Source organism: Podarcis pityusensis, assembly GCF_964106645.2.
Source record: "Podarcis pityusensis genome assembly, chromosome: 16".
In the NCBI taxonomy this organism is placed as follows: domain Eukaryota; kingdom Metazoa; phylum Chordata; class Lepidosauria; order Squamata; family Lacertidae; genus Podarcis; species Podarcis pityusensis.
The window spans coordinates 18,692,353-18,720,269 of record NC_138041.1 but is presented as its reverse complement, the minus strand read 5'-3'; the positions used below and the strand labels follow the sequence as shown (position 1 = coordinate 18,720,269).

General features: G+C 48.3%; 1 protein-coding gene and 1 long non-coding RNA gene across 2 annotated transcripts in view; one reads left to right on the top strand and one right to left on the bottom strand.

Moving 5' to 3' along the window:
• LOC308466046 overlaps positions 1-8,570 on the bottom strand; it is a 170,293-nt gene extending 161,723 nt beyond the window's left edge. Inside the window, exon 1 of the long non-coding RNA XR_013980635.1 lies at positions 7,605-8,570. This is a non-coding gene — a long non-coding RNA (uncharacterized lncRNA). The remainder of the gene's footprint in view (positions 1-7,604) is intronic.
• LTBP3 (latent transforming growth factor beta binding protein 3) overlaps positions 1-27,917 on the top strand; it is a 40,482-nt gene that overhangs the window by 8,607 nt on the left and 3,958 nt on the right. The window contains exons 2-23 of the mRNA XM_080986171.1: positions 351-653; positions 1,991-2,205; positions 3,835-3,940; positions 6,864-6,938; positions 8,578-8,700; positions 10,215-10,373; positions 10,833-11,024; positions 11,851-11,867; positions 14,012-14,090; positions 14,256-14,351; positions 15,422-15,547; positions 15,696-15,830; positions 15,923-16,051; positions 17,779-17,898; positions 19,175-19,297; positions 20,170-20,292; positions 21,268-21,387; positions 22,160-22,288; positions 22,460-22,621; positions 23,563-23,646; positions 25,456-25,584; positions 26,901-27,038. Coding sequence (XP_080842297.1) covers positions 351-653; positions 1,991-2,205; positions 3,835-3,940; positions 6,864-6,938; positions 8,578-8,700; positions 10,215-10,373; positions 10,833-11,024; positions 11,851-11,867; positions 14,012-14,090; positions 14,256-14,351; positions 15,422-15,547; positions 15,696-15,830; positions 15,923-16,051; positions 17,779-17,898; positions 19,175-19,297; positions 20,170-20,292; positions 21,268-21,387; positions 22,160-22,288; positions 22,460-22,621; positions 23,563-23,646; positions 25,456-25,584; positions 26,901-27,038 — 2,883 coding nt within the window. The remainder of the gene's footprint in view (positions 1-350; positions 654-1,990; positions 2,206-3,834; positions 3,941-6,863; positions 6,939-8,577; positions 8,701-10,214; positions 10,374-10,832; positions 11,025-11,850; positions 11,868-14,011; positions 14,091-14,255; positions 14,352-15,421; positions 15,548-15,695; positions 15,831-15,922; positions 16,052-17,778; positions 17,899-19,174; positions 19,298-20,169; positions 20,293-21,267; positions 21,388-22,159; positions 22,289-22,459; positions 22,622-23,562; positions 23,647-25,455; positions 25,585-26,900; positions 27,039-27,917) is intronic.

Here is a 27,917-nt window from a genome sequence, read left to right as displayed (position 1 = left end):
GGGGGTCGCATAACTCCATACCCTCCAACATTTATCCGATGAAAATAGGGACGTCCTAAGGAAAAGCAGGACATTCCAGTATCAAATTAAGCCTCTGTGGTTTCCTAACCTAACTACCCGGAAACTGAGATGGCTTCTGTAAATCCAGGACTGTCCTGCGAAAATAGAAGAGTCTGAAGTTGGAGATTTTGCAGTTTGCCTGAACCATAGTCAGAGAGATTTAAACATGCAAAGTGAGGCAGTATCCCACCCATATTAAGCACTGTTTTAATTATCACAGGGTTTGATGCACCTCAAGTTAATGCTTCTCTTCTCTGTTTCTCTCCGCCCCCCCCCCCACTCCCTGGCAGTGGTTTGCCCTCTGCCCTGCATGAACGGTGGGCAGTGTACATCTGGGAACCATTGCTTGTGCCCTCCGGAGTTCACAGGGCGATTCTGCCAAGTGCCGGCCGGTCGCCAGAGCCAAAGCCAGCAGGCCCGACTGCCCGGTGAGGGCCTTGCCATGGAGACGGGCTCCAGCAAGCACGCCATCTACGCAGTCCAGCTCATCTCGGACGGCCACGGGGACACGGCCTCTGGGCCCGGCTCGAAAGGCACCATCAGCCACTCCACCTTCATGGTGCCTCTGGGCCCTGGACAACATTCATCCGAAGGTACCCGAGAGGGGGCATTTATGTGTGGGTAGGGATGGATTCTGCTTTGAGAAGGGCACCGGCCACTATGGGAGAATTGCGGTTAGTTAGGTTAGGAGACCACAGAGGCTTAATTTGAACCCAACTGTAGGAACTTGTGTGTGAAATAAGATTCCCGAGCATGTGCAGAGTGCTTTTTTTAGCCCCCTGGCATTGGTGCTTAACTTCTCGGTGGCACTTCTGTCTAGGTGGCGGCAGGCTCTGTGGCTCAGTCCCGCTTACTTCTTGCCCAGCAACTGGAACTGGTAAGGTGGTAGATAAGCAAATAACATAAAAGGGGTGTCTCTGACCATGTTAAGAATGACCACATCCAGCTCCTACAACACTTGTGGCTAAAGGAGACGTCTGTGAGATCTGTGAGGTAAAGGTCTGTGAGGTAAAGGTAAAGGACCCCTGACAGGTATGTCCAGTCGCAGACGACTCTGGGATTGTGGCGCTCATCTCGCTTTACAGGCCGAGGGAGTCAGCGTTTGTCTGCAGACAGTTTTTCCAGGTCATGTGGCCAGCATGACTAAGCCGCTTCTGGCAAAACCAGAGCAGTGCACGGAAACGCCATTTACCTTCCCGCTGGAGCGGTGCCTATTTATCTACTTGCACTTTGATGTGCTTTTGAACTGCTAGGTTGGCAGGAGCTGGGACCGAGCAACGGGAGCTCACCCCGTCACGGAGATTCGAACCGCCAACCTTCCGATTGGCAAGCCCTAGGCTCAGTGGCTTAGACCACAGTGCCACCCGCCTCCCATATGTGACCTAGGAGCTACCAAAATGGCAACTGCTTCTAGCAGCTGCCTCTCTTGCAGCCTAGTAAATAAACCCAGAAAAGTCACTAATAAAATAAACATAGAAAAGCCACACAATATTTTTAGTAGCCTGCTAAGGAGCTAGATGTCTGTATTTCCATACTAACTGCAGAGGAGACCATGCCCCTTCTGCTAGTGGTGACTGGTGCATTTTGGGATTGGTAGGGCATGGAGGCAAACAGTAGGTGGCGCCAGAGCCAACAACAGGTGGAGACAAATCATTTCACTTTTTGTCTCCTTCCTTCTGTTGAGTGCTACAGAGACTAAAGAGGAGGAAGCTGACAGACAAGGCGAGGGGTGATGGGAGTCGTAGTTCAGCAATGACTCGAGGGCCAAAAGTTCCCCATACCTGCATTATGCAAACACAAGAGCCTTTGGCCACGTGCAGGGGTGCACTTGCCTCCGTACATGCCAGACTGCCCAACATTTTTGAGATTTCCCAGGGAGTGCTTGCAGGTCAGAGGGAATGGCCAGGTAGCTCACCTTTTTGCCCTCTAGTTCAGGTGCACCAGCCGCTGGTCAATGTCCGGGTACATCACCCCCCAGACGCCTCAGTGCAAGTCCACCGGATCGACAGCCTCAGCTCGGAGGGAAGTGGGCCAGGCAGCCAGCAACACCTGATCCAGCACCCTGCTCCCAAGCCCGCTTATACCAGGCCCCCCACCCAGAAACCCCTCGGACGGTGCTTTCAGGAAACGATGCCTAAACAGTCGGTGAGTGGAGTGGTCTTCTGACAATTCTGTTGCATAGGAATGGCACCCAAGCAGAGAGACACAGTTAATTTTGCAAGGATATGAAGGCAGAGGAGATTTTTTTACCTCACGAGCACTTAAATCTGGATACCATTCCTTAAAACTAATCAGCAGGATGTTTCAGCGGACAAAAGGACGTGATTTTAAATCCGCACATAATTCTCTAATGAGATTTGCTTTGTCACAGAATGTGATGGTTGCCCATCAGCCTAGACCAGATGTTCTCAAACTTGATTCCTTGGATGGGCCAACTTGGGGGGTGGGGGGAGGATGGACCCAGAGGGTCTTGGCCAGAATTTTTTTTGTTTGTTCTACAAATCAAAGCACATACATATTTTAATAACTGCTGTGTTCCTGTTCTAATGTGCTGGATGAGGAAAAATAGAAGTATTTTTCTCCAGCTCAAGCATCATTATTAGAACCAGCCCCAAATTATGAAAACCATTGGGTCTTAAGCCAGGACCACCTTAGCTGGTTTGATAATCCAGCCCTGATAAAAAAAAATCCCTTATTTCTACTGTCTGAAAAAATAATAATTCGAGTCTAGAGCCAAGTAGAGATAGTATCAATGGTTCTGAAACTTTCCAGCGGATCACAGGCTGTTGCTTGCAAACCAGCCAGTTGTTCACAGTCCATAGAACTTTTGACCTCAGATGGCTTTAGCAAAGAATTAGATGCAGAAGGGATGTTTGCAATAGCTGGATGGAGCTTCCACATACAAAAGCTCCATACCTGAGCATCAGACGCTAAGGACAAATAAGAGAGGATGGGTACCCCCAACTGGCTGGCTGGCCGGAGACTAGAGTTCAAGGCAGGCTGTAGTTTAGTTCACCACAGCCCAGCATTTTATTTTATTTTTCAATGTTGCAGAAACAATAGTTGCACATACTGGGTTTGGGGGCACATTTGGACGAACATTAACAAAATTTATATATGTCAATTTTAAATGCATTTCTTATTTGTGTTTTATTTCCTGCAAATAGCTTTGGGACGCCTCTGGATGTGTGAAGCAACATACAAAACAATGAATTAAACTAATATCTCAAACACGCGGCTGCAGCTGCTTAGCTTGAGAAAACCAGCCGCAGGCGTTCCAATGGTCCATGAGATCTAGACACTTAAAAATGCAGGAATAAAACCAGCCCATCTTTTATTTGTAGCGGGTGTTCCACGCATAGTGTGGAGGCTGGTGGGAGAAAGGTTTAAGGGCTTCTCCGCGCTGTGGTTTAATACCTATAGCAAGCTTCCTGTATCTCCACTAAACTCTGCATTGCCCATGTGACATTCTCCTCCTCCAATTCACTGCTTCCAAACACTTTCCTTTCCTCAGTCTAGATTTTCTCATCCGAGGGATACTCTCAAAAAAGGAGAGGGTATGCTAAAATCCGGACTGAGAGAAGGGAAAGTGTGGAGAGGTAGTGATTTGGAAGACAGCACTGTGCAAACAATGGAGAACCAAGGGAGGTACAAGAAGCTTACTGTCCACATCAAACCACAGAATGGATGGCCCCTGAGTGATGTGGGTGCGCATGAGATTTCTATGTGGAGTTCATGAAATCTTATATTTCAACCTTTGCCTGTCCTGTTCAGTGTGGAAGCAACCCTCTCCCAGGCCTCACCAAGCAAGAAGATTGCTGCGGCAGCATCGGCACCTCCTGGGGGCAGAATAAATGCCACAAGTGCCCCCACTTGCAATGTAAGTCTGTCTTGCCCCCCACTTCCAAGTTCTGCACCTCTTCCCTCTAACCTAGAAACTTTGCAGGGAGCGGGGGGATGATTAAAAATGTTGGATAGCGACCCGAGAGCAGGGGTCGGAGGAAGGGGGGGGGCCGCCTGGGTGTCACCACTGGGGTGTGTGTGATCAAATGGTAGGCGGCACTCACCGCGGGGCCTGCAGTGCGCCCGAGCCATACGTCTCTCCTGGGAGTGACGTAGTGGTTTGGGCGCCCGCAGGCTCCACGCTGCCCCAAACGGTCCACCCACCGCCTCCCCCTCAGCTGTAGGGTGGCTGAGTGGAAGGAGGCAGGCAGACTCCTCGGAGGCCCTGCAGAGTGTCCTGCCCCAGCTTGCCCCGCCCCTGGGCGCAGGGCATGCGTGCTGCCCCAGGCACTAATTTGGCTTGCTCTGCCGCTGCCTGGGAGACAAGTGTTCCCATATCCACAAAGCTGTGAAGCTTGCTGGGTGATCTGGGTCTAGTTACTGTCTCTCAGCCTTACTTACCGTATTTTTCGCTCTATAACACGCACCCAACCATAACATGCACGTAGTTTTTAGAGGAGGTAAATCCGTAGGCATGCCACCTGTAGGCATTCCCTCCATAACACGCACAGACATTTCCCCTTACTTTCTAGGAGGAAAAAAGTGAGTGTTATGGTGCAAAAAATACAGTACCTCATAGGACCCTTGTGAGGATAAAATGGGGTTGGGGACAGCCATGTGCTGTCGTTTTAGGTTGCATCCTGTTTGCAGCTTCTTCCTCTCACCACTCTTGCGCCTCAGAATGAGAATCACACCGAATCACAGACTTGTTGGAAGGGTCCAAGAGGGTCATTTAGTCCAACTCCCTGCAATGCAGGAATCTTTCACCTAATGTGGGGCTCAAATCCAGGACCCTGAGATTAATCACCTTGAATCTATCCTCTGGAAAGCAAAGGAGCAACCATGGCTGCCTTTGCCTTCTCTAGATTAGTTAGAACTAGAAAACTTTCTATCCAAATGGTGTATTCCCTATTGTAAACAACACTATTATTTTCTTACCCTACAAGCATCTCCCTGCATTTAATTGCAACAGGTAAGTCTAGCCAAATTCACAAGCCATACTCTGCATGCTTTGCATACTAGCACTCTCGATATTAGGAGCGGAATATGTGCTTTGAATGCAGAAGGTCCCACATTCAAATCCCAGTTAAAAAATAGATCAGGTAGCAGGAAAACTCTTCTGTGACTGAGACCCTGGAGAACTGCTGCCTGTCCAAGGAGACAGTGCTGGATGGAAGTTGGCTGTCTGAGACGGTGTTCCAGAGAAGGGGCTGTAGCTCAGTGGTCAAAAATCTCCTTTGCATGCCTAAGCTTTCCGCCACAATCTCCGACGCTGTTTATTTTCTGAGGTGTTGCCAGACAGAGCAGACCGTAGTGGGCACGATGGACAAAAAAGCTGTAAAAGGCAGCTTCTTGTGTCCCCTATAAAACCGGAGAAGAGTTTCCCATTCCTGCATCTGCCAGCCAGGAAGAAGCTGCACCTGCTGCATTTCTGCCTGTCTTGCAGTTTAAATACATAAACACACTGTGAGGGAAGCTGAGGTTTTTGTTTTTGTTTAAAGAGAGCTTTCGGTTGCATTTTCACAACTGGCAAGGAATGGCTGGGGAGGGACGATGAGAGAGATTTTGCCCCGTATGTCTAGTGTCTTGCTTGCAAGGACAGGGGGGTGGCTGGCACTGGTTTGGGCGAGCCAAGCTCTCCCCCTCCTAGACCCTGCCTGAATGGATTTTCTAGCTTCATGAAATCAGCCGCTCAAGGGGCCGGATCTGTTTGTGTTGGACGAGGCCTGGAATGTGCTCAGGCTGTGGGCCCTCCCTCTTCCCTTCCAGCCCCAAGGCAGTATGCAGGCCCCTCCGCTTCACTTTCCTGCAGCTGGCTGGCTGGCTTGGCAACTGCCCCCTTGGCAACCACAACTCGGCACCCCTCCCTGCAAGGCTAATGTTTAAAAGATGATGTCCAAAATGGCAAGGAAGGGGACGTTTCGCTGGGCTTCTCAGATTATGCACCATGCCATCGTTGGCACAGAAGCAAATGGGGAAGGGTTGTAGCTTGGTGGCAGAACACCTGCTTTGCTTGCAGAAGGTCTCGGGTTCAGTCCCTGAGGGCATCTCCCAGTATGCCTAGCAGAGACTTCTGTCTGAAACCCTGGGCAGCCACTGTCAATCAGTGTGGGCAGTTCAGAGTGAGAGGGACCAGAGTTCTCTGAGTCAATAGAAGGCAGCTTTCTAGGAGTTCTTATGCTTTTGATGCTTTCTTTTGGGAGCCTGCACTGAAGTGGGGTTACTTTAAAGATGCATTGTAGTTGCGATAGCCTTATGGAATTCTGCACAGACTGGCTGCCGTCGTATACATTTTCACCTGGGAGCAAGCCCCATTGAGTTCTGAGTAATGTATAGGACTTCACTGTTTGCTGCTCTCCCCATGAGATTAAATGTGCTTAGAATTGGCCTTCATTTATTTATTTATTTATTTATTGGTTCCTATTAAATAGAAAAGAGCTGTTCAACAGTGGAACAGACTCCCTCGGGAGATCATGGACTCTCCTTCATTAGAGGTTTCTAAGCAGAGGTCGGGTGGCCATCTGTCAGGGATTCCTGGATTGCAGAGGGTTGGACTAGATGACCCCTGGGGTACCCGCCAACTCTGTTATTCCATTATTCTCTGACCCCAACTGCCTGGTTGTTTGCCTGCTCCCTGGTGTTTGGCATAAAATATCTATAAATAAATATTTCAGAATATCAGAATCAGTCCTGTTGCTTTGAGATCATAGGCTGCCTTTGGCAATCCCCATCACTCGAGGATGGGAGCTGCTGTACATATGTGTGATGTTCATTAAATGCATGCATTTTTCCTCTTTTAGACTTGGGAGTGCAGAAAACGCTGGGGAGTGACTGCCCACAGGGATACAAGCGACTGAACAGCAGCCATTGCCAAGGTATATAATTGGGGTAGAGACTGAGAGATGGAATGTTCCACTGGGGGGGCGGGTCCTCTTTGCTTTTGAGAATTGTGATCTAGTATTAGGCCACATTCACACCACACATTGAAAACACCATGGTACCACTTAAAGGCTCCCCCCCCCAAATAATCATGGGAACTGTAGTTTGTTAAGGGTGTTAAGAGTTGTTAGGAGGTCCCTATTCCCCTCCCACAGAACTACAGTTCCCAACGTGGTTTAACAATCAATCCCTCTTCCCAGGGAACTCTAGGAATAGGGACCTCCTAACCACTAACCTGGGGACGCGGGTGGCGCTGTTGGTTAAATCACAGAGCCTAGGACTTGTCGATCAGAAGGTTGGTGGTTCGAATCCCCATGACGGGGTGAGCTCCCGTTGCTCAGTCCCTGCTCCTGCCAACCCAGCAGTTCGAAAGCACATCAAAGTGCAAGTAGATAAATATGTTCTGCTCCGGTGGGAAGGTAAACAGCATTTCTGTGCGCTGCTCTGGTTTTGCCAGAAGCAGCTTAGTCATGCTGGCCACATGACCTGGAAGCTGTACGCCGGTTCCCTCGGCCAATAAAACGAGATGAGCGCTGCAACCCCAGAGTCGGTCACGACTGGACCTAATGGTCAGGGGTCCCTTTACCTTTACCTTTAACCACTCTCCACACCCTTAACAAACTACAGCTCCCAGAATTCTTTGGGGGAAGCCATGGCTGTTTAAAGTGGTATCGTAGTGCTTTAAATATATGGTGTGAATGTGGACCAAGGTTGACCGATCCAGCCGAAAGCTTGGGCCATGGTTCTGTCGTCCAGGGGGAGGAAGAAACTTAAAACACAATGCAAAGTTTCCAAAAAATAGATCAGAGGCAATTGTACTTCTTCCAGCAGAGCTTTACTACTACTGAAGGCAAATGAGCATAATGGTCACAAATCCAATACATTCAGGATTGGCACAGTCCAGAAGAAATCCAGTTGCAGCAGACTTAACTTAAAACTTACAATAGTTATAACAAGTCTAAAACTTAACACTTAGCATACTATGTACAGAACACCATAGCAGGAAGAAGAGAGATAGGAAGAGACAGTGAAACTCAGGCTCCTTCTGGCCTTACTTATATAGTCAGCATGACAGAAGAGAGAAGAGAACCAGTTTAAGCTTCTCTGAAGGAATAACCCAAACATCATGAAGCTTCTTTCACACAGAGAAGCTTCCAGAAACTTCCAGAACCCCCTTGAATAAATTAAGAGTAGGAAAGATCTCTACACATCAGACCAATACTTTCTGCCCTAAGAAATGCAGACTGACAGGTTCGACTCAAAACAGTGAAGATTTTATGCCAGCCTTGACTCAATCATCTGTAAATGGAGCATAACAGCCCCAATACTCTGGGATAAACCTACAAGGTGCCTTCTCTTTCACCAATGGAACACAGAGCCCGGTCCATTGGGAGGTTCTCCCGCACAAGCCCATTGAAATGAATGCACCAAGAGGCAAGGGCACCAAGATTCACCCGAAGAGTGTATGTTCGCTTGTTCCCAAGAACGGAGACAAAAGGCAGCTTTGGAGATTGCTCTGCGTTTCCCCCACCTGCCCCCACCACTGCAACTGCCCTGTGTCTCTTCCTCCCACAGACATCAATGAGTGTGCCATGCAAGGAGTCTGCCAGGGGGGCGAATGCTTGAACACCCAAGGGAGCTTCCGCTGCGCATGCAAGCCAGGACATGTCCTGGGGCCTTCGCGGACCCATTGTGTGCGTACGTATCTTGGCTGGGGAGGTGGGAAGATCTCTCATATCTAACCAACCCAGCCTCTCTCTGCTCCTTCCCTCCCCAAAGAATATAATCCTTATCACATGGGTCTTAAGTCCTTTCTGCACATTGTCTGGCCCACAGCTGACGATAAGCAAATGTCAATACTGACAGCCACCATATTAAAGTACTGGTAGCTGGGACCATGGAAGTGCAAGATTCAGGGGCTGGTGCAGATAAAGGAGTTAGTCTGAGTCAGGGCAGGTACTTGTGGGTCTTTCAGCACCATGGCTCAACTCTGCACTCTGCGCATGATCAGAGTTTTTTCTGCCAATGCTGTTGCTATTTTCTTTATCGTCATCAATTGCTTGTCCTAGTAAGAGTCTTCCTGATCAGGGTTCCAGCCAGACATATTCTACAGCTCAAGGGGAACACATAACTGGCTACCCTCCAGTTTCGCTTTCCTCACACAAGATTTTCTGGCTCCTGGAGGCCAGTGAGCATGCTCAGTCCTCTTTGGGCTTCTGCTTGGGCTTTCTGCCCCCTCTTAAGTCTTTCCACCCACTTTTATATTTTGTACTTCTGCAAACCTCCAGCTTCCTCTGAACACGCTGATACCTCCCTGTAGTTTCTCAGTGAACTGGCCTCGTTTTTTTATTGGCACTCGTCACCTGAGTTTGCTGTGAGAAGGAAGTGATGGAATGCTTCACCCATTCCTTGGTACAGGGACTTGTGACGATGGCAGTGCTGCGGACACCAAACTGTCTTTTTGTCTATTATAGAGGAGACTCCTCAGCTGCTGTGGTTGACACCATACTGATAAAGCACATTGCTTCCCCCTAAGAATCCTGGGAACTGTAGTTTAGCTCTGTGAGGGGGGGAAATGACAGTTCCTAGGATTCTTTGGGGCAGCCATGTTCTTTAAATGTATCATGTGGGTGCTTCTGTCTTTCTGCTGACTCTATACCTTGTAGTGGGATTTAGTGGCCAGGCTTTCTGTGGTCAGGTTTATTTTGTGTTTTTATTTTATGCATCATATTTTTAATCCTGTGCTTTGGCCCAGGGAGTTTGGGGCAGCATACTAGGCTTTCCCCCTCCCAGTCCTGTTTTATCCACAAAACAACCCTGTGAGGTAGGCTAGGCCGAAAGAAAGAGACAGGCCAAGAATCCCACCTTCCATTGCAGCAACACAACAGCCCTGTGATGTAGGTTAGGCTGAGAGGAAGAGGTGGCCAAGATTTCCCCCGTTACCTTTTAACCCCATAACGCTCCTGTGAGGTAAGTTAGATGGAGAGAAAGAGACTGACCAAGAATATCCCCCTTTTCCATTTTTAGCCACACAACAACCCTGTGAGGTAGGCTAGGCTGAAAGAGAGGAACTAGCATACAGTCGTTGAGTGAGTTTACCAGGCCAGTGGGTTTTTGAAACTGGGTCTCTTAATCATTGTCCTTGTTTTCTCTAGTGACCCCCTAACCTCTCTCTCTCTCTCTCTCCTTCTCTTTGTGGGGGACGACGATAGCGGAGAAGGCTGGGGAGAAGAGTTTGTGCTTCCGACTGGTGAGCCCTGAGCACCATTGCCAGCACCCGCTGCCCACCAAGCTCACCCGCCAGACCTGCTGCTGTAGCGTGGGCAAGGCCTGGGGGGCGCGTTGTGAGCGCTGCCCAGCCGACGGAACCGGTAAATAGAAGAGGTCTTTTCCCTCTCCCCCATTTCCTCCTGCGTTCTGCCACACCTGGACCAGACGTTCCCCACCCCTGTTTGTACAAAATCATTTTTGTTTTCCCTGGGCATTTGGAAAACACCAAAGACATGCTATTGTACTGTTCAGTCTGTTTTTTAATGTTTTATTTACTGATCTTTTAATATGTTTTTATTGATTCTCCATAAGTACATTCAGTGCAAACAGAAATGTCTTCAAATTTATTCTGATAGTTAATAATGATGGGGACAGGTGTACATCACTAGGAAGGGTATTCCATAACTAGGGAGCCACCACTGAAAAGGCCCTGTCACAGGCCAGCGCCAACTGGGCAGCCCTTGGCAGTGGTGCCACCAACAAGGCCTCACCTGCCAATTGTAGGGTCATGCCACTGTTTGTGTGACCAATTTTCTGTCTCTCTTTTTCCACCCGGACAGCTTCTTTCAGAGAGATCTGCCCTGCAGGAAAAGGCTACCATATCCTTACCTCACACCAGACTCTGACGATCCAAGGCGAGAGCGATTTCACACTCCAGATCCACCCAGATGGCAACACAGACCTGCAGCAACAACCACCCGTGGAGCCGCCCACCCGCCCACCTGTGGGCAGCGACTCGCAGGAGCCAGAAGGTCGGTTCCCAAATGGGTGGGCAGGCAAGCCGAAAGCTTCCTGAAGTTGTGGGGCAAGTGGATTTCTTCCACTTGCATCTTTGAGTTCTTTCCCCCTCATAGTATGGAATGAAACATCTGCTTCTTAAATTTTGGAAGGTTGGTGGGCTATAAAGTTGAATGAAGTACCGGGTGTGTGTTTATTACAGAGGCTGTGATCCCCATTTTTACTCCCCCATTGCCTAGAGCAGGCTTCCCCAAGCTGGTGCCCTCCAGATGTTGGTGGGCTATAATTCCCATCAGCCCAAACCATTGGCCTTGCTGGCTTGGGCTTATGGAGTCCAGTAACATCTGGAGGGACTACCCACCCTGTTTTAACAAAAGCCAGTTAAAACAAAGCAGGATCGAACCCCGACTTCAGGTCCTGACTTGTTAAATGACTTTGGTTAGGGCAAACCACAGTTCCCTGGGTTTCTATATAATGTAATGCTGTGACTTCTTCCATAGTAAAAGTGGGAGCTGTCACTCTTCTCATCTCACAATGAAGATGAAGGAAATAGGAGAAGGGGTGTCACCACCCCACCCTCAATGATTGGCCATGCTAGCTGGGGCCGATGGGAGGTTGGAGTCTAATAACATCTGGAGGGCACCAGGTTGGGGATACCTGTTCTAGAATGTGTGTGTTTACGTGTGTGATATTTCCTGGGAGTAGGGGTGGTGATGGAGGAGGGCTGCATTAAACTCTACCCATTTCTGCCTCCATGTCAGTGCAGCTGCAGTGGGGTCTGTCTGTCTGAACTTTCTTTAAAACCTCTAACCTATTTCTTCCTTTATTTGTATCTTGCAGTCATAACTCCAGCTATGGTAAGTGTCAGCTGCATTGCTGCACCGTGAAGGAGTCGGTGGCGATCTCTAGTAAGATGAGGTGGAAAAGAAGTTAACTGGCTGTGATTTTTTAAAATTATATGATTTATTATTACAACGATAAGGCCACTCTCTCTCTGAGGAGCTCAAGGTGGTCGACCCTGGTCTCCCACAAGCCCTAGTCTGTCACTCTTAACTGCTGCACCATGCTGGTTCTCTAAAGGCAGTCTAATGCCAAACTTGTCACTTATTCAGATGTGACCCTCAGTCAGTAGAGCATCACAGGGTTGTGGGTTCGAGCCCCACGCTGGGCAAAAAGATCCCTGCATTGCTGGGGGGGATTGACTAGGTGACTCTTGTGATGACTCTACAATTCTATGATTCTATGACCCTTCTGGTAGTGGAATCCTAGTACTTTCAGCAACCTAGAAAGTATTGGGGTGTTGAATCTGGGACAAAACCATCCTGGTGACAATGGCCTTTTCTGGTGTCAATTTTCAAATGACATTAAAAATAAGTGGCAAGCAGGCTGACCCTGCCATCTGGGCATAGTAATTAGTACACAACAGACGTTTTTTCTGTGCAAGCAATGGGAAGCCGGGCAAGAATGGAATTGCTGATTTCAGTGGGGCTTACTCAGGGGAACTGCCCACTGGATTGGGCCCCATTTTTATATTTAATAGGAAGTGGAGGCACCTTAGGCTTTCAAGCCACATTATTTGTGCCAGTCATGGTGGGTTCCAGATGAACTGTTTATCGAGCAATCCTTCAAATTTGCTAGCACAGAGTGTACGTGGAAGATACCCGGCGCCTGCTCTTTACTGAACATTTGTGCCGATTTGTTCGCGGAGTGTACAACAACTGAGCATTCAGCCTTATTTGTTTATATGGAGGTGAAGCACCAGAGGTGTGGGGATCCTCCAGCCTGCAGGCCGAATTTGGCCCATACCGCCACTTTTTCTAAACCACTCCCACCTGCCTATCAGTGAGCATTGCTCTTGACAACAGCTGATGGGCAGGAGGGCGAGGTTCGATTCTGCTTTGGCTGTGCAGGTGTTCCCAGTAGGGATCAGACGCTTGCAGCCAAAGCAGCAGCAGGATTTAACTCCCCGACACATCAGCTGATGGAGGAAGAGAGAGAGAGAGAATTAAATCTTACTCAGTTTGGCTGCACACTCCTCTTCCCACCTGTGATGGGACATCCCACCCATCAATTGTGTGACATCATAATGATGCCATGTGATTGGCAGGTGGCTTGTCCTGTCCACCTGCCAATGTTTGCCTTGTGGGGCGGGGAGATAGAAAGATCTGGCCCCCCAGCCAAAATTGTTTCCTACCCCTGTTATACACCTTGTAAGTCTACCATTTATCCCACATTTCCCTGTGCGTTTCTTCTTTCATTCCCCTACCTGCAGAAACTCCTTTTTTAAAAAAACAAAGTGGGTTTGTTGCACCAGAGCACTTCAGTTGCACAAACCTAAAGCTCTAGTCCTGTGACGGAATCCCTCCTGCAAAGTAGGGAAAGAGCAGGGTGAGGAGGGAGTGTAGCTCAGTGGCTAGAGTACCTGCTGGGTATGCAGAAGATCCCAGGTTCAATCCCCAAAGATACCTGCAACAAAAAAGGATCAGGTTGAGGGGGTGGGAACAGAGGCAGGTTTAGGGCAGCATGAGCAGGGCGGTTGCACTGGGCGAGCAGCCAAGGAGAGCACCTTCCCAAAACCCAGTAAGCACTTGCCTGGCTTCAGGAAGGAGGCGTGAGGGCTTTGACAGGGTTCCTAGACTCCTCCTGTTTCCTTTCCAAAGCTGGGCAAGCATTTACCAGGCTTTGGGAAAGAGGCAGGAGGGTTCTAGGACCCTGCCAGAGCCTTGTGCCTCCTTCCCAAAGCCCACCTTAAGCGAGGGCTGGGGGGAGGGTATAAAATGTTGGCCTCGCACAGAGCAATATATTGCTAAGGTCTGCCCTTGGCAAGCTGCTGCCAGTCAGTGCAGACAATACTGGGTTAGATGGGTAAGCAGGCCAGCCTCATCCACAGCCACTTCCTATGTGACCACGGGGCTAGCCACATACAAATCTGCCTTGGCCTGTAATGTTGTCCCTTTCTTTCATCACTTGACCCTCCACCCCCCCAAAAAACCATTTCCAGTTGCCCAGCTATGTGACAACCTCGGAGCAGCAGCCTGTCTTCTTCGCCAACACCCCCACCTTCGGTCCCCGTTACCCTGGTGAGTGTGAGCAGGAATTTCATTGGCCTGGGGCCCTGATGTGTGAGAAGTCTCTCTGCAAAACTCTCCCCCCACCCTCCATCCTGTGCTCAGAGGCACTGCTGCCCAGGAGCCCGGCAGTGCCATGTTCGTAGCCTACAACCGTTTCTCTCTTTCGGCTCACAGCCGTGATCGCCAAGCCTACGACCGCCGTCGTGGTGAAATATCCCGAAGAGGACAAGAACGTCAGTGAATTTGACATGCCCCCCACACAGGTGACAGGTGAGCTCGGCAGAAGAAGATAAGAAGAACGGGCTGGATGTGAGCCCAGCATCCTGCTCTTTCAGGGACCAACTAGGTTCTCAGGGGAAACCTGTAAGCAGGGCTGGAGTGCAACACCCACTGTCCCCACCTGTCTTTTCCAGCAACCGGTGGGTGGACGCAGGTGGCGCTGTGGTCTGAACCACTGAGCCTCTTGAGCTTGCTGATCGGAAGGTCGGCAGTTCGATTCCACAAACTGAGCTCCCATTGTTCTGTTCCAGCTCCTGCCAACCTAGCAGTTTGAAAGCATAGCAGCACAAGTAGAGAAATAGGTATCACTGTAACGGGAAGGTAAACAGCTTTTCCGTGAACTCTGGCTTCTGTCTCGGTGTCCCATTGCACCAGAAGCAATTTAGTCCTGCTGGCCACATGACCCAGAAAGCTGTCTGTGGACAAACGCAGGCTCCCTCGGCCTGAAAGCAAAATGAGCACCACATCCCCATAGTCGCCTTTGACAGGACTTAACCATCCAGGGGTCCTTTACCTTTTTAAAATAATAATGATGATGATGATGATGATGATAATAATAATAATAATAATAATTATTATTATTATTATTTATACCCCACGCATCTGGCTGGGTTTCCCCAGCCACTCTGGGCGGCTTCCAACAAAGTATTAAAATACAATGGTCTGTTAAACATTAAAAGCTTCCCTAAACAGGGCTGCCTTCAGATGTCTTCTAAAAGTCTGGTAGTTGTTCTTCTCTTTGACATCTGGTGGGAGGGCGTTCCACAGGGTGGGTGCCACTACCGAGAAGGCCCTCCCACCAGATTCAGTGAGGTGACAGTTCAGTAGGGGGGTGTTTCCCACTGAAGCATCTAGTTGGCCACTGCGGAAAACAAGATGCTGACCTTTGGTCTGGTCCAGCCACTACCCCCCTCTTAGGTCTCTTTTAATGTAAGCCACTTGTAGGGAGTTAATGTGGAGGGTATAAGTAACAGGAACATGGTGATGGTGATATGATAAGGGCCTCCCATGTTTTAAAGCATATTTGTTTTCCCGTATCTCTCTCTCCCCGCACCCTGTAGAGACGGACATTTGTAAACTGAGACGCAATATTTGCGGCCACGGCGAGTGCATCCCTGCAAGCCCTGGCTACACCTGCCATTGTTACCAAGGATACCGCAGGCATCCCCAGCACAGGTATTGTGTAGGTAAGGGGCATTTTTCCTCAAATGCACGCACATCCCTTTTCCCACTCCCCGACAAGTTTGCTGCTTGGGAAAACCTTGCACCACTCAATTGCCCTTCCTCCGCCTTCCTCTCTCTCTCTCTCTCCCCCCCCCACTCTCTTCTCCCCAGATGTGAATGAGTGTGAGCTGGATCCTTGCGGCGGCAGCGGGAAGGGCGTTTGCATGAACACCGGTGGCTCCTACAACTGCCACTGCAACCGTGGCTACCAGCTGAAGGTCCACAAGGGAGTGCGGTCCTGCGTGGGTGAGACATTTGCGGGTCCTGGGGATGGTGAGAGGTTCCAGGGCCCGTCCTCCGCCCCACTCATGGCACCCCCCCCACTTCCCCCTTTCCAGATATTGATGAATGTGCCAAGCCCAAAGTCTGTGGGGACGGAGGATCCTGCATCAATTTCCCGGGACACTACAAGTGCGAGTGCCATGCAGGCTACCGGCTCAAGCCCTCCCGCCAGCTCCTCTGTGAAGGTACAATGGGTGGGGTTATGAGTGGGGGGTAGGGGTGGCAAGCACTGCAGAAATAAGGTTGCGTTTTGATTCAGTGTTTAGTCCTGGGAAATAAAATGGGGGGGGGGGGTTTATTATAGCGTAACTGTCATCTACTGGTTGCATGCAGAGGAATTGTGGGAGGCACCAACAGTCTGTCTGTCCCCCACCCAGCAAACACCCTGGGGAAAATGGCTCAGAGACAGGGGACTGGTGGTGGGACACTGAGGAGAGGTCAGAGGTAGCAGACTGGGAGGAGTCAGAAGCTGAAGAGGCAACAGGGTTTAGCGAACAGGAAAATGCTGTGGCAGAGAGCAGATGAGGTAGGCTGTGCAAGAGTCCAGGGAGTCTCCCCCTCCTGCTGGGACCAGCTCCCTGCCCTCTGGTCTCTGAGCACACACAGAGAAATGAGAAGAGCAGGACAAAGATTAGCAGCTTGAGACTGGGGGGGGGGACGGACCCTGGAGAAGAGGAGCCTTAGAGAGGGGTGGGAAGGCTGAGGAGGCTGACTTCCGCGGAATTATTTAAGTCTTTCTGTAGGTTTCCATTTGGTGGGACTGGTGTAGACAGTATCTTGGTTGCAAGGCAATTTAGAGCCAAAGCATAGGCCTGGGTTCACTTTGTTGAACCAGGCAGAGGGCCTTCTCGGTAGTGGCGCCCGCCCTGTGGAACGCCCTCCCTTCACATGTCAAGGAAATAAACAGCTATCTGACTTTTAGAAGACATCTGTTTAGGGAAGTTTTTAATGTTTGATGTTGTCGCTTTTTTATTATTGTTATTGGTGTTCTGTTGGGAGCTGCCCAGAGTGGCTGGGGAAACCCAGCCAGATGTGTGGCGTATAAATAATAAATTATTATTATATTATTCTGCCCTCTTAATTGCTTCTCACCGCTTCCAGTTTCCCTCTGGTGTCCCTTCTTTCCTTGCAATCTTGTTTTTGATTACAACCATCATTCCCACCTCATTATGGTGGACTAACATGGAAAATTGCATTACCCAAAAAACTTACCTGGTACCCTTGTTTTCTGAAAGGAAGAACAAAGGCTACCTCTTTTGTCTCTCATTTTGGAGGAATTTTACGGAACAAAACAAAAACAAAAACTTTACATTTGCCTCTTCCACAAGCCTCTCAATAAATTTGGGATAAGTAACATCTAACTGGTTGAAATTTTTCCTTGACTTAATATACAGCTTTTTATTATTGGAACTCAGCTTCATTAGTAAAAAAGAAAGTTATAAACGTGTTGTAACACTGTGGCACCAGATGGCGCTGTAGAGCTGGAATCAGAACTGAATGAAATTTTCCATGTTGAGCTATAAAATGGTTTGTAAAAAACCATTTTCAGAGCTGCATTTTTTCATAGCTGTGTAGATGCAGCCTTGGTACTCCTTGTTTCTCAAATGGTTTCAGCTAGGGGTTTATTCTGCATCTCTTGTAAGTCACCTGCGTCACACTTCTCGCTCCTTCCTTTCTTATGGTGATGGTACTCTCGACTTACCTGTCTGTACAGCATCTTGTGGCAAGCATCTAAGATAATCAGCTTTATTGTTTCTGTTTGTTAACGTAACTTCTCGTGCCAACCTGGGTTTGGTTGGGTTGAGTTTTTATGGGTTTGTCTCATGAACCTCTGTTTTGTTATTTGGGCTACACTGATAAGTTAAAAAATAAAAATCCACAAACAAGCAAATAAACCCCGTTTCCTTTCCAGATATTGATGAGTGCCTTGACCCTGGAACTTGCCCCGACGGGAAGTGTGAAAACCGTCCCGGCAGCTACAAATGCAGCCCCTGCCCGCCAGGCTTCCGGGGTCGAAATGGTGTGTGTGGAGGTAAGAAGCAAGGCCTGAGCCCTGCCTTAAGGCTTTGCTGGGCTCAGCCTCTTTTTATCATGGGCAGGCCAGCCCTGGTTTGGAAACCTTGCTGCTGATTTCCCCCTGCTTTATTTTTGATGCTGTTGCCATGACGAGAATCCGTATATTTTATCATGTAGTTCATAGTATTATAATTGCATTTGTATAATCATTTAGATTTTTACGTTGGATAGATATTAGGGTGGGGCGATATCTGGGCAATATATCACCAGCTAAACATCCCAATATACCAATATATCACAATGTCTGAAATAAGGATGGAGCTATGTAGAGGCATGGGCTGGCTTCCTTTTTATTTCCTGCATTGTGATTTTTGCATAGCGCGCGCACACACACACACACACACACATACACACACCAGGTCAGAAGTTACGAAACCGATATCATGATATGGCATAGCTGTCAACTTTTCCCTTTTCTTGCGAGGAATCCTATTCGGAATAAGGGAATTTCCCTTAAAAACCGGGAAAAGTTGACAGCCATGTGATATGGGCTTGAAACCAGTTTTGGACGATCTGTCGTTCAGCCCTAGATACTGTGAAGTGACATTTGTGCTGTAAACTGCCTTTTTATCAGGCTTCAGGGACTTGGCTTTCTCCCCTCTTCGGCAGTAGATAAGCAGAACAAAGCGAAAGGAGTCTCTTACCAGTTAGAGATTTTAATGATCACAGCGAGAGAACCAAGAATCCATTCCTAGGAATGAAGGTGCTCCCAATTAATGGTTCCACCCACTTCCCCACTAGTCACTCACATCACTACCGCATCTTGCAACCTGATCTCACAACCACTGTGCTTTCTGTGCTGCCACCTTATCTGCTCTCCTTGACCTTGCGCTGAGCGGATGGACACCTTTCAGTTAAAGGGAGTCTGTTAACTCTCTCTCTCCCAGTTCTTCTTCTCCTAGCTCTTCACCACCCAGTACTTCACAACTTCTGTCTTCTGAACTATGTCCCTCTGCAAACCACTGTTCCAAATCTATACTGTCCCACTGCTCCTGGAAAGATTCAGGATCCTGATCAGGAGCAGGGGTAGGTTCCCACCATTCCTCCTCAGTGCAGACCTCCTCAGCACAGTCCCTGACACTTTTGGTCTTCTGAAGAAAGGTGGTGTATAAAAGACATAAATAATCAGACTAAAGAAGCACCATTCCGTCCTCACAAAGCCCTCCAGCAGAGCTCTCCTTCCGTTGCTCAGGGCACAAGGAGTGAAGCTCCCTGGGTTACTCTCCCTGCAGATGTGAATGAATGCGCCGAGAGCACGCTCTGTAAACACGGCCGGTGTAAGAATGTTGATGGCTCCTTCCTCTGCATCTGTGACGACGGATTTGTCCCTGCACCCGATTCCCACAGCTGTCTTGGTAATTCCCCACACCTCCCTGGTGCACGGAGCTTCCTGGTGGGAGGGAACCTATACAGGCTGGTTTCTGTGATGTCACAGCAGCACAGCCAATGACAAGGGGGAGGCCAAGATGGTCACCCAAGCAGATTTAGTGCCACAAATCTTGGGTCCCACCCTAATGATCTGTTCACAGAGCACCATTTTTGAATAGCCCAGGAATTCTCATAGATGTCTAATGAAGCAGAATATTGGGAGATTCAGGACAGTTTAAAAAAGTCCGTCTTCACACAGACTGTGGAACTCACTTCCACCAGAGACAGTGATGGCCAACAGCTTGGATGGCTTTAAAAGAGGATTGGACAAATTCAAGGATTTCACCAGCTAATAACCACAACAGCTATTCTTGCCACAGTCAGAGGCAGTAGTGCTTTTGAATACCAGCTGCTAGAAACCACAGGAGGGGAGAGGGATCACAGGGTGGTTCATAACATAGACCTCTAGTTCGAACCTCTTGTCAGCCATGAAACTCAGTTTGTAACCTTGGGCCAGTCACTATTTCTCAGCCTAGCCAACTTCACAGGGCTGTTGTGAGAATAAGGTGGAGGGAGAAGCAGGGGAACCATGTATGCTTCCCTTGGCTACAGGGTGGGTGGGATAAAAAATGTCATAAAAGCAATGTTCCTGTCCAGGAAAGGACAGCCTTCCAATCTTGACTAGGCCAGAGATGGGGAATCATTGGCACTCCCAGGTATTGTTGGACTACAACTTCCTTCATCCCTAAGAACACTGGGCTGATGGGAGTTGTAGTCCCACAACATCTGGAAGGCTGGGAGAAGGCTGAGCGAGGCGGAAACACCGAAGAAGTGGGCTGATTTGTTTCTCTCCATGCAGATATCAACGAATGCGAGAATGGGTCTCTCTGTACCTATGGTTCCTGTGTGAACACCCTGGGATCCTTCAAGTGCCAGTGCCCCGTGGGTTTCCAGGCTGTGAAGGATGAGCCACGCTGTGAAGGTGAGAGCAGCCTGGGATTTTGTTTTTGGCTTGGATTATTGGACTAGTTTTGGATTCCACCTGCGACACTGAGGAGGAGCATAAGGAAGTAGCTCCTTTGAGCTTGTGCAGAGTGCCTGAGGAGCTGAAGCTGTCCTCCCTGCATCACAGGCTTGAGACCCTCCTCTCCCTCTGTTTTCAAACACAATGAACCATGCTTCTGAAAGTTAGAGATGGGATTCTTTGGCTGTGTATTCCCTCCTGAGAATGAGGGGAGAGGTTTGTTTATGAAGAGGTTTGCTTGTGTGTGCGTTTTTGTACTCCCCACTAATGGCCAGCAGGACTGAGGCCCGGAATGCATGTTCAGTCCCGCAGGTCAGCCCTCAAGCACAAAAAGTAGTACTAGAGTATCGCAGATATTAATATTGTGCAGCTTGAAGTGACTGGATGCATAAAAGCTGACTCCTTTTGGAATGTAAAAGATAATTTGGAAATAAAAGATAATTCCAAACAGGCCTATAAGCAAAGGTCTCTCTCTCGCCTTACAGCCTCCATTTTGTCTGGAGCTGTTTTCTCTTCAGGAGACTTTTTGACATATATTTTACTCCCAAAGAGCCTGGGAACTAACACTCCACCATCCTTCCAAGATGGCAAATTTGCAATTCAACAGCTCACATGTGATATAAATTTAAACACCCCCAGTGTTAGCTAGCAGAGAACAACAACAGTTAATTATCAACTCATCAAGGTGCTTTGAGAGCTTAGTACACTCCAGTGGAATTTCCCCATGTCAAACCTTTTCAGCAACACACATTCTCTATTTCAGTGTCAATTAAACAATTATACTTAACACAGAGGCGAGAACAATGCCGTTGAGCAGGTACCATGCTCCTTTTCATTCTGAGGAACCACAGCCAACCTCTTAGGCTTGGGACAAAGGGTGGGTTTTCCAGGTTTTCCAGGCAAGTACCTTCTCCTTTCCTCCTGTCCCTGCAGACCTGGATGAGTGTGACTTCCCAGCAGCCTGTGTTGGTGGCGAGTGCCTGAACACCTTGGGCTCTTACCAGTGCCTGTGCCGGGCCGGCTACCAGTTGGAGGGTGGGCGGAAGTGCCAAGGTGAGTGAGGCAGTTCACCTTATTGCAGATATTAATACTGCAGAGCTTGAAGCAACTGGATGCATAAAAAAACTGACCCCTTTTGGAATAAAACAATGTTTAGACCCATAAGTTTGATTCAGGCTTTACTTGCGGAGCTTTCTTTGAAACAGAACAAAAACATCAAAGATACATCCTGACAATTTCATGCAAAAACTTGTGCATGTCCTGCACAGGCCCAACATCTTATAAGGAATAAACAGACCTAGAAGCAAAGCTCTCTCTCTCTCTCTCTCTCTCTCTCTCTCTCTCTCTCTCTCTCTCACACACACACACACACTCTTTACAGCCTTCATTTTCCCTGGAGTTCTGTTCACTTTTGTAGAGGCCCATTTACACCTCCTTTGTTCTCTCTCTGGCCTTCAGAGAAAGACTCACATACAAAAATAGAGACCCACAGCGTGACATGTGCATAGAATTTAATACTATTTCTTTCATGTGATCTAAGCCAGGCATATGACAGAGAACAACAACAGTTACCAACTCATCCAGGTGCTTAGAGAGCTCTTCTTTCGCTTCAGTGGAATCTTCCAGTTGAACCCTTTCACCAATACACATAGGCATTCTCCAGTTCAGTGTGAATTAAATAATTATACTTACTTAACACACCTTGCCAACAGTGGGCTTGGAATGGGGTGAGTGGGGGGGGGAGCTGACTTCTGAGGCTCTAGGTTCTTGTGTCCCTGAGCAACTTGTGCCTGCAGCACCAACATGCGTGGCGTTGCCTCCCCAGATGTTGACGAGTGTGCGAAAGACCTTGACCTCTGCCAGCCGCACGGGGCCTGCGAAAACACTGAGGGGTCCTTCGTGTGCGTCTGTGATGATGGATTTGCTCCTTCTGAAGACCAACAGAGCTGCGAGGGTGAGCGTGGCACATGAGGGGGGTGGCGAGACCACTGGGGGTGGGGGGAGAGCTTTTTCTTTCGCCAAGTGCCTCAGTCACGGTGGGTGAGAATCCGGCAGGCCTGAAAGAGGCGATGATTCTTTCTTGTGTGGAAGCGAGCGACTTTTCTCTCCCTCTCTTTCCCCTCAGAGCTGCCACACAACAAAAAGGAGTGCTACCTGAACTTTGACGACACCGTCTTCTGCGACAGTGTCCTCGCCACCAACATTACCCGCCAGGAGTGCTGCTGCTCGCTTGGGGCAGGCTGGGGAGACCATTGCGAAATCTACCCTTGCCCTGTGCTCAATTCTAGTAAGTCTGAGGGGACAGCTGCATGGAGGGTGTTTCGTTAAGAGATCTTGATAAGTGATGGTGACAGCTCCTCCTGTCACCTTTGAATACAGGGCAAGAACCATAGCTCGGTGGTAGAGCAGGACTTTGCAGGTCTGCGAAAGACTCCCACTATGAAAGTCTGGAGAGCTGCTGCCAATCAGTGTAGACCAGGCATGGCCAAACTTGGCCCTCCAGCTGTTTTGGGACTACAACTCCCATCATCCCTAGCTAACAGGACCAGTGGTCAGGAATGATGGGAATTGTAGTCCGAAAACAGCTGGAGGGCCAAGTTTGGCCATGCCTGGTGTAGACAATACTGAGCTAAATGGACCAGAATTTGTATGAGGCAGCCTTTATACTTCTCCATTTCCTTGTACTGTTCCTCAGCAGACCAGCTTTTAGGGGAGAAGGGTTCCCTTAGCTCAGTGTTGGGGTATCCACTTCAGCTGCAGAAGACCCCCAACATCTCCAGGGGAAAGCATTAGGTAGCAGCAGCTCTTGGGAACGACTCTGTTTTTCCCCTTTTCTTTCTTTTGTAAAGTACAGCAGTTATAACAGCAGGTGAAAATGAAAACAAAACCATGCAATAGGCACGTAGAATAAGTGCATATGGATTAAGTACCCAAGTCCAAGTCATGAAAGAAAAAAGTTGTCTTCACATAAATATTATTTGTGCTATTCGATACTCTCTTCTCTGCCCGACGCCTCCCTCTCGGAGCAGACAGTGCTGTGCTTGAAGGAGAAATGGTGCAAAATAGGCCTTCTTAGGATAGCAGAAAATCCCCAGCTGCCAGCAAGGGATAAATCTTCCCAAGCAGGAAATGTTGCAGAGCGGGTGGCCCTCGGAGCCTGTACCTTTAGGCTGATGGTTATTTATTACCAGCTTTATATATATCTCTCTTTCTCCTCACTCCACATAGTTGAGTTCCATACTCTCTGCCCGGATGGCAAAGGCTTCATTCTGGATGACACCATCCTCAACTATGGCATCCCAGCACATCGTGGTGAGTCTTTTGAGCCATGACATACAAAGAGATGTCGTGTGTGTGTGTGTGTGTGTATCTTTATTTTCACTGGGTGGCCCACCTTGCCCATACCTGTGACTCTCAGATGCTGTGTGACTCCGGCTCCCAGCAGACCCAGCCAGCAGAGCCCGTGATCAGGGATGATTTGAGTCTCTACTCCAAAGATTTGTTCAACCCAGGGGCACGGCAACTCAGGTCCAGGGCCAAAAATGACCCTCCTGGCCCCTCTGTCTGGCCTTCCGGATTCTCCCCAGACCACACCCTCCCCCTGACACCCTCCTCAGGTGCGTTTGCCTGGCTGGAATGTTTCCTTGGACTCTGAGGAAGCCTCTTGCTTGTCTGGGTGGAGAGATGTGGGGTCAAGATGCAAGGAAGGCTCTTGAGTGTCAGGAGTGGAGCCCAATGAACAAAGGGGTGAGTGCTCCTCCTGTTGCTCCACTCATGGCTCCATTCCATGGCTCCTAGCTGAAGAAAAAAACACATGAATGAAAAATCTCTCTACGAGATTTTTACAGCCTGCATCTTCTGCATTATTTTTGTGTGTGTGTAAGGGAACCAAGTTATTTCTTTTTAAGTCTTTTGGAACCTTTTTCTTCTTTATTTTACCGCTAACGGATGGAGATTTGTAACTTCCTAAACTCTGTGAGTAAAATCTTCACTCATTTGCAAAGCTTACATGTCTGAAATATATTCCTAGCCTAAGTATTTTTGTGGGAAATGTTTGTTCAAAGGTGGATGAGGGCAGATGTAAAATCTAAGTTTTAATGGGCTTGGTAGCTATCACCACTGTGCTAACTGTTACGAGAGAGTAAGTCTCTCTTCCAAACCTTTCTCTACAACATAAAGAGATCACAGATCTCTGTCCCTGATATTGGGCATGGTTTGCCCAATATGGTTTTGTGGGCCAAATTCAGACACCTGGTGGTCTAATGAGGTCCACAGGTTAGACATTCACCCCCATCCCCCTTCAATGTATCTGCCCTGTTCATCCAATATTCAGTAAATGGTTTCCACTGTACAGTATTAGGAACATAGTTTCATGTTTGTCTTCCCTCTTTATAACATAGGCAAGCTGCAGTCCCATAGTCACCTCTGAGTAAGTGCCACTAAAACAGTAGGACTTACTTCTGAGCAGACCTATAATTGCACTGTCTGCTTTGACATTACTGTGTCCTCATAGATACTTTGCTGTCCTGACCTCAGCAGCTGCATAATTTATATGTGCTGATTGCTCCATAACAGGGTTTCCTGGCTGGTGTCCAAGTCTGAATCACATTATAAAAACAAACATACAAACAACACATTTTTTAATAATCAATCAATCAATCAATCAATCAGTCAATCCAAAATAGTGAAACTTTCTCTCCACAACCATCCAGCTCAAACTTTGGGATATTCAGAATTACACCTAACTGTCAGATGCTGCTTAAATGGTTATATATCCTTCACATTTACTGAAATGGTGATGATCTGGAAGTCTACGACTTTCCTTTGCATTTTACAACGTGTGTGCCGCCCGAGGCAGCTGCTTTGCCTCGCCTCACGGGTGGGCCGGCTCTGACGAAATGCAAATTCTCCCAACGATATGGAGAATTTTAGGGTTTCATTTGGAGCATGCCCTTCCCCAACCTGGCGCCCTCCGGAGGTTTTGAGCTATAATTCCCAGCAGCCACTGTTAGGACATGCGCTGAGGAAGGTTGCATTTGAGCCCCACAGGAATGATGCCTTGATTTGCTGGGTGGGTGAGGTTTCCCCGGATTAACAGCCTCTCCTCCCTTTTCGTTGCAGACATTGATGAATGCGCCTTATTTGGGGAGGAGATCTGCAAAGAAGGGAAGTGTGTCAACACTCAGCCTGGCTATGAATGTTACTGCAAGCAAGGCTTCTACTACGATGCAAACCTCTTGGAATGTGTCGGTAGGCAAGAGGGCCAAAAATGATGGGGAAAGCTGCAGGACTCCATGGGGGGGTCCGTCCCCAAAAAACCCCTCAACAACTGTATCCGGATTTTCACTTTTGGAAATATGGCAATTCTAGTCTATTTTTGTGTGTGTGTCTTGTGGGTGACAACCTATCACCCAAAGCATAAAAACACCTTATACCATGAGTGTAGCCAGGATTTTTGTTGGGAGGACTTTTGTTAGGCAGAACCAATGTGATCGGTCAGTTGGTTAAGTATTTCTATTGTTTTACTTGATCTATGCTCATGCCTTATGCTGAATCAGACCCTTGATCTATCTATCTTATCTCAGCCTGTGCTTGGGTTTCTGGTTTTGTTGATGGTTATATTTCATTGTAGTATTTCACCTTGCGTATTTTGACATTAATTAATTAATAATGATAGGCAGGTAAGCGTGCAACTTTAGCAGGCTGCTTTCTTTTTTTTTTTTAAAGACAGCAATATTTAGATTTCTGTCACTACACCTTTTTAAGAAACACTGCGTTTTGTTTTTAAAAGGCAAGTAACTGTTTCTAGCAAGGCACCCCTTTCGCTCGCATTTATTTTTGATTCGGATTTGGTGTGGCCAACGGCTAGTACGATAACGTTATTCGGATCGGATTGTTTCTAGCTCAGCTTTTAAAAATCTCTCGGAAAACAAGCAACACGTTGTGAAAGCAGTGTGTCATTTGGCAAAGGTTTGTAGCGAAGGGCGTGTGGAAGCTAAAAAGGTGTAACGGTAGGCCTTGAACGCTCAAGATATCCTGTGTGTGTCAACTTTTTAGAGAGGAGAGGAAAAAAGTCGCACTAAGTAGTATGATCTGCGCCCACAAGAACTGCACTGCCATTCTTTTTGATATACACACACAGAGAGTGGTACCTCTGGTTACGAACTTAATTCGTTCTGGAGGTCCGTTCTTAACCTGAAACTGTTCTTAACCTGAGGTACCACTTTAGTAATGGGGCCTCCTGCTGTTGCCGCCATGCGATTTCTGTCCTCATCCTGAGGTAAATTTCTTCACCCAAGGTACTACTTCTGGGTTAGCGGAATCTGTAACCCGAAGTGTTTGTAACCTGAGGTGTTTGTAACCCAAGGTACCACTGTATACAGTGGTTCCTCAGTCTACGAACTTAATTCGTTCCGGAAGCGTTCTTATACCAAGGTGCGCTTTCCCTACTGAGGCCTTGTGCCGCCAGTGCCCTTCCACTGTTCGTCTTCCGAGGCAAAGTTCGCTAAGTGTGTGTGGAATACAGAAACTGCGAGACCTGAATTCCAATCCTGTCTCTTTCCTAGATGTGGACGAGTGTTTGGACGAGTCGAACTGTGTCAATGGGCGTTGTGAGAACACACGTGGGAGCTTCCGCTGCTCCTGCCCTGCCTCCACCACCTATGACTCCAACCGTAAGAAGTGCATACCGGCCAGTGAAGTTGGTGAGTCCTGCCCCTTCCATTCTTGAAAACCACATGCTTGGTTTGCCCAGTGGACCTCTGAGCTGGAGGTTTGAGGCTGGTTTCTAACTGCCGCACGCTCTTAAGAAAGCCCCAGGACGCAGTGTTTGGGGGTTCCTAGTCTGGAGAAAAGGTGAATTAAGAGGTGACATGATAGACCATGGGTAGGCAAACTAAGGCCCAGGGGCCGGATCTGGCCCAGTCGCCTTCAAAATCTGGTCTGCGGACAGTCTGGGAATCAGCGTGTTTTTACATGAGTAGAATGTGCCCTTTTATTTAAAATTCATCTCTGGGTTATTTGTAAGGCCTGCCTGGTGTTTTTACATGAGCAGAATGTGCCCTTTTATTTAAAATGCATCTCTGGGTTATTTGTGGGGCATAGGAATTCGTTCATCCCTCCTCCCCAAAAAATATAGTTTGGACCCCCACAAGGTCTGAGGGCAGTGGACCGGCCCCCTGCTGAAAAAGTTTGCTGACCCCTGTGATAGACTTTTATAAAACTTTGCATGGCAAAGATATAAAGTGGATAGAGGAAAGTCCCCCCCCCCCCAACCTGGCTTACAACACTAGAACTCGCGGACAGCCTACTAAAGTTGAATGTTGGAAGATTCAGGACAGACCAAAGAAAGCCCTTCTTTATACAGCACATAGTTAAACTATGGAACTCACTCCCACAGGAGGCAGGTGACAGCCACCAACTTGGGTGGATTTAAAAGGGGATTCGGACAGACAGACAGGCTATCGATGGCTTTCACAGTCTCTCTGCCTCCACAGTGGAGGCAGCAATGCTTTTGAATACCAGTTGCTGGAAACTGCAGGGGAGGAGCAGGCTCTTGTGCTTAGGACCTGCTTGTAGGTTTC